We start from the raw sequence: 9,780 nt of genomic DNA on the forward strand, positions 1-9,780 counted from the left end.
GATATTCTATTCCCCACTGGGTCTTTCTGCCTTTTGTGGAACTCCATAGTTGTTATATGTTGCAGAATACGATGATTCCGTAGAAGATTTTGAGCAATTTATGTATAGAGACAGTGATTAACTAGATCAGAAGTCACTATCATTGACCTTGACATTAAGAGGCACTTGCACAATTAACAATCCTTCCATTAAAGAAGAAGGGATCCAACGAGTGAAGTACTAGATCACTCAAGTGATCTTCCCTCAAGAGTCGAGATCAGAAGGCGTGTGAATTGGATATTCCTATCAACGGTATGGATGGATGGATGCAGATCCATATATCCGATTACTCCAGAGGAGAGATCCATCCAAATGACCGCGAATGAAACGTTTTTCCACGCAGTTCCAACTCCTCGCCTCTCCTCCTGCTAACTTCTGTAATGTGGAGTTCAAATTCGTACATACTAGGTCTATAAGCTTGGTGAAAAAAATAAATTGTAAGTCCCCTTTATATAGTCAAAGATATAGTCAACTTGGTCAATATGTACACTTTATTTTATTATTCAAACCATCATAGGAAATGGAAAAAGCCTGAGTCACTCAACCTCATGAGGTGTATTTTTTTAATTGTTAAAAATAAAATGACAAAAAATTGTACATTATTTCTGCTTTTTTATTTCATCTGGGTCAGATAATTCACGTCCGAAAATTAATATATCTTCCGCAAAGACATTTTTGAACTGAAATGAAAATCGAAAACACTAAGTATTTCAACCTGGGAGTGCTACAAATTGTATTTTTCTAGAAGAAGTGAATTACAAAAAGCTATCAAAAGTGTAGTTTAGATTGAACATTTTATCCATTAAAGTTAGGAATCATCTTTTTGGCTACCCGCTAAATAAGACTGGGTGACTAATCCTTGTTCCACTCCAGATATTAGTAAAACTCATTGGCAAGGTGAGTATATATAAGGTAAGAGATGAGAGATTTATTTGCTTTTGTTTACAATTTGATGACGTCACAGAGGAATCAATTGAAGAGGTAATTCAAATTTATAAAATAATTTTATTAATACATCATTATATATAATGGTATTTTATTTTCTTATCATACAACTCTATTAGTGTAAATTTTTTACTCTCCGACGATTGAGTTACTAAAATTAATTTAAATTTGAATTAGCTGGTATGGCAGACACTTAGTAAATTAATGATTTTTGTAAAAGATCCCAGATTTTCGAGAGAATAATATTCCAATATGCTAAAAGCAATTTAGCTGCTTTGATGACAATTCTTGAGTCAATAAGTTTGGAAATTGGAACGAAATTCAAATGTTCCAATAAATCTACAGAAGTTAAGAAGTCACTTATATTTTTTTAAACACATAATCACTGTAATGTTATGTTTATAAAAATATAGCTAGTAATGAAATAAAACATTTAAAAAACCATATTAAAAAAAAAAAAATTCCAAGATTTTTAAAAAACCAAGTAAATTTTCTACCTGCAGGACAATTTGGCAGAGAACGTTTTAGATTGATGTATATAGCTATTTTTTTTCATTTGCTAAATTTTTAATAAAAAAATGCCTGTGTGGCATAATCCATAAAATCCTTTATCACAATTTAATTCAGTAGGAATTATACATTCTCCACATTTTAATATGTTAACAAATGTTTCCACAAATAGCCTTATAGGATTTGAAGAATGCATTAAGACATTGTTTGCTACTTTTGATGAAAATATAATGTCGTGTAATTGATTTGCGTGAAATGCAGTTAAATACAGCCAATCCGATGTTCTTTTAGGCTTTAATTATGGAAGATGCCATATATCCTGACATGAAAAATAATAATTTGTTGGCGTGAGATTGAGTTAAAGTAAAATTTGACGATGGAAAGCTGAAGAAATTGGTAATAGATTTGATATCTAATATTTCCTTTTAAAAGGACTGATCCTCTTCTTTTAAGACGCGAAATATCCCAACAAGATTTAGATTACATGACTGAACTAATTTTTAAGCCTTATTTTCTTTTCAGCCTCCCAAAATTGTCCACAGCTCATAAAATAGTCGGTACATTATTTGGTCTATATTGTCCAAAATGTCGCTCTATGGGATTGGACGTTATATCTATAAGAAAAATGTATTTCATTTCTTTAATATTTAATAAATATGAAGTAATTTCAATGAGAGCAGAAGTAGTTTGAATTCCTATTGAAAAAGTTTCAGAAGTCAAACACTTCTTGAAACATATAGGTGACGCTTTCCAAGATAACAACCAACTTAAAAAATTAGACAATAAGTCCAAATTAATTTTGCAGTTTTGAGAAATTGGGGTTCGTTCTTCTCGCCGTTCTAAAAATCCAAATTTTGGTTGTTTAATCGATGTCAAGCACCAAAACTTATTTATTATTTCAAGAAATGTTGCAGTTTGGCTCCAATTGGAATGTTCATTACTATATTGCTGACGTCCAGATATAGTAGATGGACTGAAGAAGCGGTCTACTAAATTTACTTTTTTTATAGATTTCGGAGACATAACTTTATTGTTCAGTTAATGTGCAAGCTTTAAAGGTAAACCTTGTTCCTCCTCCAAAAGTTCAAATAAATGCTTGAGATTTGCCGTAAAAAATTATTGTTCTTGAGACATATTTTCTCTAAATGACGGGAATATAAATAACATTTTGTTTAAGAAATTATTGTAGAAATTTTGAAAAAAGATGCACGGTGTCATATAACAAAAATATTCGATTTCCAATTGAATACGGGTTTTTATTGATGTCTTAAATTGCCCTTCACATAATTCTTGATGATATAATTTTCGATTAGAGGCATGGCCATCACTAACTAATGCGACTATATCGAATCCAATTTCCGTTACTAATTTAATTGCAGACATAGCCCACTCTTTAATAATTTTCGAATTTATTGTAACAATTGGAACCATGTTGCTACACTTTTAATCATAATCTTGTGGGTGTGCCATCAGCGTTAGATCCATAAAATTTTCCTTCAACAAACTCAATCCTTTGTGAGGAATACACTTCGTCGAATATTAAAGACACTTCCCTACTTTCAGGAGAAATTGAATTAAAGCGCGTCTTAAGATATGAATTGGTAGAAGAAAATATCCCAGTATTTAAATTCAAGGCCCCAGATAATTTTCACAAATGCGTAACACTAGGTAAACAAAGGCAATTGGTTCTATAAAGAGAAGGACTACATGTCTCCCTTTCATTGGGCTTGTTAATAATTTTAGTAGCTTAGAAATAAAAGTAGAACATCATTAGATGGAAGTGCTTTAAAAAAAGCAAGCAAATTTCCGATTTGACGAAGAGTTTGAATTTTATTAGAAGAACAGATATGCTGAAATTTATTAAGAGCGACTATGGAATCACGATAGTGTAATTTAAAGGTAAGACAGTCAAAAATTTGGAATGAATATTGAATTTGAGAGGGTAATCCATGAATAACGCGAAAAAGTAAGTTGTCTATGCCTTCTATAAGATAGATGTTAGATGGCAAAGAAGACAAATCAAAATTATTTTTTAGCTGACTTAATGACGAAACTTTGTTTTCTACAAAATAACTCATTTCGAATTCTTTTTGACGCTCCAAACTTCTTTTATATCTGGAAAATAATTGAATATTATATAAGAGTCCTAATATGCATTTGAAAGAATACACAGAAACAATAGAAATGAACTAGTAAGAGGGAGACATCAACTCCAAGAGTTCTTGAGTTGTAAATAACCCATTTCAAAAGACTTGAGAAATCAAAGAAGCAAATAATTTGACCTCGAATCTGTAGTTGAGGTTGTATTTCACGGAGCTGGACGGGATTTTATTAATAGAGAAGGAATGTTCTCAAACACAGATGGAATAGCATGAGGCTATGAGGATTGGGATCAGTCGTCCCCTCCTTATAGTCCTCTTTTGAAATGGTTGCTACATAATCTTGAATTTTTGTTCGCATCCTAGTTTTTCTTGGTATAGCACGAACCCAACTATGAAGAAGTTCTTCATTTTTAGAGGGAAACTGGCGAAAAACAATATGATTATATTTGCCATCATTAGAATAGCCTGATCCACATTCCGGAGCACAACATGAAGTAGGCATTTCTTCCACTTTGCTTCAACTCCAGCACTAAATCACTCTTTAAAATTGCCACAATTTTTTGTAACGATTGTGTGATGACGTGTGATAGCTATTTGTTGTTTTAGTGACGTAGAGACTAAATCTAGGAAAATAGATGTAGCTGTTCCTCTCTCATCTTTCGGCTCCAGTTGAGTTGTAGATCATCAAAATAAGTTATTACTATTAGTCCTCCTTTTTATTAGTCCTAGCCTAGTCTAGTAACACTGGTTGTGCTATTGCTACGTCATCAAGGCTCAAAGGCTAACAAAATAAAGTAAATACAGACTGAGTAATGCCGAAAATTGTAAGTCGAAGTATTCCGGTTGAGGACTCCCAGGGTAGAAAGGGATTGGGGTTTGATGATGATAAACCATTAAAAGTGTACTACTGTCTATGCGGTCAAATGTCCGCTATTTTGGATCGTGCAATTGATAAGCTCCCTTACGAAGTAAAGATGGTGCAAGGGTTCTGGATTCGGCGAAACATACATTTAAAATAACCCCAGATTTTGATGAAATCACCTATATTCGTCGTCAAGAAGGGGTAGAGCGTCAGCATCGTTACAAATGCAAAGGGTATGTTGCCATTAAATATTTATATATATCACTGGGAAAACAAAAAGTATAAAATATTCTTTTTTAGGTGTAATCTCCAACAGTTTTACCGCCATGATCCAAACTCTGCGGTAACTTTTATATTTAAAGGAGCTCTTGTCTCTTCTACTCAGAGTAAAGCTAATAAAGACATCTACTCACAAGCAGCTCTTGAGCAACCTAAAAAAGTTACAAAGCATACTAAAAATATGGGTAAGTTTTCATCTGTAACTGTGTCCACTGTCTCAGATGAAGAAGATGAATTAGAAGAAAAAGAAATTGCAGATTCATATGCCCTTAATGCACAAATCATCGAAAAACAATTAAGTCGTAAGGGGTTGGGCTCTAAAAGACCGCACGGTTCATCTTCAACGAATGAAGGACTTCAAAAAGTCAGAGGCACTCTTTAGACAATTAATTATTAAGTCTTAATAATATATTTATATAATTAATTAAATATCTTCTTCATTTATAATATAATTTAACATAGCTATGTGATAGAATATGTAAATTTATTGCAGTTTTTGAACATTTATATCCTTTTAAGTAATATCAAGTATTTTTATGCATAAAAGGCAAACCAAAAATAAATTGAAATTTGGATTTGAGTATTTCTTTGTATTCAATATAAGAATCAAGTAGGCAAAAAAATCAAAATTCAACATCGAGTGATATGACATGACATTGGATATTAATATAATTGTGTCACTATTATACGAGATCAATTTTACCATTAGGGATGAACTTGCTTTTATGATTAGAAAATAAGAAAATTTATATTATTTCACTATGTATCTGATTTTATCCTGTAAAGTGTGAGCTTTTCACAATGGTAAGTACTTCGTAATAACTTTTTTAGCTATTAATTTAAAGTCTCACATTGGATCATTGTTGATTTTACTCTTGCTGTTGTCAGACGTAACTTTTATCTTGTGATTATTTTTAAAGAATGGCTCGTACCAAGCAAACTGCCCGTAAATCTACTGGAGGAAAGGCTCCTCGGAAGCAATTGGCAACTAAAGCAGCTCGAAATCTGCACCTGCCACTGGAGGTGTAAAGAAACCTCATCGTTATCGTCCAGGAACCGTAGCCTTAAGAGAAATCCGAAGATATCAAAAATCTACTGAATTGTTGATTCGTAAACTTCCATTTCAAAGACTTGTCAGAGAAATTGCTCAAGATTTTAAGACTGACTTGAGATTTCAGTCTAGTGCGGTCATGGCTTTACAAGAAGCTTCCGAGGCTTACCTTGTAGGACTGTTTGAAGATACAAATTTGTGTGCGATTCATGCAAAGAGGGTGACAATCATGCCTAAAGACATTCAACTTGCCAGGAGAATTAGAGGCGAACGTGCTTAATTATTAATTAGGTTTTAAATTTTTAGAAATATGTACAACTTTATATTGCGAGAATATATATATCGACCATATAAAAAAATCGTGTTTTTATTACTTCAATTTAATGCATTAACTATAAAAGTACAAAATTCTAGAAAATTGGCTCCGTAGTTTTTTATTTTCGTCCGAAGTAGGAGACTGTGAAACGTCCACTGCTTGGGTACTTACATTTTCTTTCGACATCCTTAAGATATCTGTCTGGTATATTGTAGGCTCTGATGATGAAAAAATACCCGTAAATCTACGGAACATGTATGTAAAGACAGTACCTTAGTTGCTGGAGTTTCTTTTCTTTAATTTTTCCACTCTCTCTTGGTGTTTTTGTCTCTCAAAGGTTTCATAATTTTCTTCTTCTCTAATTCTAAGCATGTGATCCCTTTTTTCTTTTTTTTTCGAGTCCATTTGCCGCTTGAGATCGTTAAGGTAGTCTTGTCGTTTCTGTAATTCATAAAATCGATCTCTCGAGTTTGAAATTGAAGTGGAAAGTAATTTACCTTAAGCTTTATCTCTTCATTTAGCTTGTCATGTTCGAGGACCTCTTTCATTTCCACTTGGGCCTTGTTCCAGTAATTTTTATCACCCTCTGCAGCCCTAGCAGTGATTTCATATCTTTGCTTGATCTGCTCCTCCCTCACTCGATTAATTTCCTATTCTGTTCAGCTCTGTTTCTTGCATCTTCCATTTCCTTTCGCCTCCACTCTTTATCGAGTTCATTTTGTTGTCGAGCCAATCTTACTCTTTCTCTTTCAACACCGTATGTCTGACCTACTTCAATGTCATCTTTAAGCCTCATCATTTCTCGCTCCCTAAGCCTTTTAATTTCTTTTTCAGCCTTTTCTTTGAAATTTCTGCTTCCCTTCTAGTATTTTGAAGATCTAAAATCTAAAAAATGGAAAATACATTTTTGTTCTGTATACATAAATCAAATTACTCGTTTTTCATGTTCTTTTTCTCTTATTTCAATCAAGTTTCGTCTTTTTCGCATATCTTCCATTTCTTCATTCATTTGCTTCTGTAGGTAGATACTTTTTTGCTTTCTTAATGATTCTTCCTCTTGAATCTTAATTTTGGCTTCAACCTCCTCTTTCTTGCGAAGGTCTATTTCCTTTTCTCGACGTTCTAATTCCTGAATTTTTAGCATTTCCATTTCTGAAATTTGGTCACTCAATCCCTTGCGAAAATCTTTGACATATTCGGCCATTTCTAATTGTCTTTCATTCTCCAATTGTAAAGCTCTCTTACGATCTTTTCCATTGCCTCTTCAATATGTCTGTCTGCTTCTGCCATTTCTTGTCTGTGGTTAAATTTATTTGAAAAATAATTTTGGAACTATTAAAAATACCAGAACTATTGAATTGGATTTCATCTGGTGTAATATGAGGGCCGATTTTAGGGTGAGTGGGGCCTGTAGAAAAGATAAATCAGGGTCCATGTTACGCTACAGGTGGCCATGGTCCCACCACTTATCAAAATTAGTAATATTTATGAAAAAATTCCTAGTTATAAAACTGACACGGCCATTATTTAATTATCGATAGAGAAATTCATTAGAATTTACAAGTTCATTTGTATTAATACATGATCATGTAATTTAAGAGTATTACGATTTGGAATAAGTTTTTACTCGTTTCAATTGCATCAAATTATAAATAAGTGAGCATTGCAGCAAAAATGTCACTGTGGCAAGTAAGATTTAACATACTTTCAAAGGTCGAAAAGAATAGATTTAATTTGACACCTCAGACTTAAAGAATTATGAGGACGGAGCGTCCGCATAATTATATTTTTTTTTGTGGAGGGGCTACAGCTTTCCCCCTTCGACGCCCCTCTCAGGTAATACTGAAGACGTATAAAAAATCAAGGTATCCGTATTGAAATGTATTGTGCCTGACTAGATACAAACTATAAATACATAACAAAATGCCTATGGAACTACCAAATTCTCCTTTGTTACGTTTCCGTATCATTGCTCAAAAATAAAATAAAAAAATACTTATTGTTTTTCATGAAACAATAAAAAATATTCACTTTTTAAAAAATAAATAATTTTCTATTTTCCTTATTTTTTAAAAAGATTACTTATTTTAGAAAAGGCCATATTTGGCCTTTTCAATAATGCATGCCCATATTTCATTTGTTGACGTTTTTGTAGAAAATGTTGTTTCTATTTTTATGGTCTGATATAAATTTTATTTATTCTATACGTTTATAATGTAATGCTTGTGAGATTTCAGGGCTACTATATTTTGATCACTTTTTTATTTTTTCAAAAGAAAATTTTATTCTTTCCTCCTTGGTCGAATATGGGCCATGGATCTGAAATTGAATAGCCTATAAATATAATGTACTTACAATCGTGTTTCTTTATCCTCTCTTTGCTTATCAACAATAGCTTGGCATTTTGCCTTAAAAAATAGCATCGTTTAGTCTCTTAATTTCAGGTAATTCTTCATCATAGATATTTTGAGCTTTTTCAATTATTTGATTATCACGGAGCTTCGTTACATGATCCATTTCCAATGTGTAGGGATCTTTTAAAATAGATTGATTTACAATAGATGATGATGCATTCTCCAAGGTTATCCTTTGCTCCTCACAATGTCGTGTAGCCATTTCTTTAAGTTCATCTTGTTGTTGTTGCATGCGAAGTTTTTCTTCTGATGATATCACCTACACCATTGCAGAATGCAGAATGTCTTTCATCAATGTAACCTAAACGATCATAATAAACTATGTATTTACTTGAGATATTTGCTTCATTCTTTGAAAATCCCTTCTGGAGAGAACAAATGGCTGTATAGTAGCGTCCTCTCTGGGTACAATTAGATTTCGTATCATGTCCCTCGTTACTACTCACAATGCCGGGTTCCCTCCCTCTCCACCTGATCCTTTTTCAAACTCTGGATTTTCATTCATTTTTTATGAACTCGCATATTGGCCAAAGCTGTTTTAGGCCTCTCCATCGCTTTACCAATTTTAGGTGGTGTAAGACGTTTTGTAAAAAGTTTATCCTCGTGATGTGGTTCTGAAATCCATTCGAATGGTCAATGACTTCCATAGAACGACTCCTAGACATTAGTTTATTTTTAAGTGGTTCTCCAAATAAATTTTCGTCAACGTTCGAGGTTCTGGATCTTAGACGATAGCTATCATATTTGCTCGACTTCGGTCTCCGACGTCTTGTATATAGAGAACTTGATTTTTCATTCAACTTACTGAGAATTTTAGCTGTTGAAGAAGTTGGCTGGTTCGATAGTTCAAAAGGAGGATATAAATTAACCCAAATTTTAAAATTTAGTTTAATCTACTTACCATTTCTTTATTTCTTATGTATTTGCAGACAAATTATTAAGGCTTATTCAATAATGTAAAGAAAACTACAAATGAAAGAAAGCAAACATTGTATGTAATTGTGGATATATCGATCAATCATCAGGATACATGAAAATTATATTTTTAAATTTCCCGCATTCATATTTTAAGGGAAACTTTTTTACGGAGAGAGCAGGGGATCGAGCTAAGAGTGAGAGGGAAATTGTTTTAAATAAAGCTTTCCAACTTTCATCAGCTCTTATCAATGCTTGACTCTTCTTGGTATTAATTTTATTTCTGGTTCTACAAACTAAATAGTATGTTAGGTAATTTTCAAATTTTATCAAGTATTATACATTGT

General features: G+C 32.7%; 1 protein-coding gene, 1 long non-coding RNA gene and 2 pseudogenes across 2 annotated transcripts; 2 read left to right on the forward strand and 2 right to left on the reverse strand.

Moving 5' to 3' along the window:
* Positions 1-2,095: 2,095 nt before the first annotated feature.
* LOC121131410 (uncharacterized) lies at positions 2,096-4,183 on the reverse strand. The gene is made up of 2 exons (XR_005869049.2): positions 3,777-4,183; positions 2,096-3,609 (listed from the first exon to the last, which is right to left on the reverse strand). It is a non-coding gene; the product is annotated as an uncharacterized lncRNA (long non-coding RNA).
* A 78-nt stretch (positions 4,184-4,261) lies between these two features.
* LOC121131409 (STING ER exit protein-like) lies at positions 4,262-5,212 on the forward strand. The gene is given in 3 exon segments (XM_040726860.2): positions 4,262-4,550; positions 4,553-4,691; positions 4,759-5,212. Coding segments are annotated over 3 exon segments (642 nt in total). The 5' UTR covers positions 4,262-4,408; the 3' UTR covers positions 5,120-5,212.
* A 390-nt stretch (positions 5,213-5,602) lies between these two features.
* Positions 5,603-6,209, forward strand: LOC121131411 (histone H3-like; annotated as a pseudogene).
* On the reverse strand, positions 6,140-8,960 carry LOC121131412 (uncharacterized; annotated as a pseudogene).
* Positions 8,961-9,780: the final 820 nt, after the last annotated feature.

Source organism: Lepeophtheirus salmonis, unplaced genomic scaffold, assembly GCF_016086655.4.
Source record: "Lepeophtheirus salmonis unplaced genomic scaffold, UVic_Lsal_1.4 unplaced_contig_5555_pilon, whole genome shotgun sequence".
NCBI lineage: Eukaryota > Metazoa > Arthropoda > Copepoda > Siphonostomatoida > Caligidae > Lepeophtheirus > Lepeophtheirus salmonis.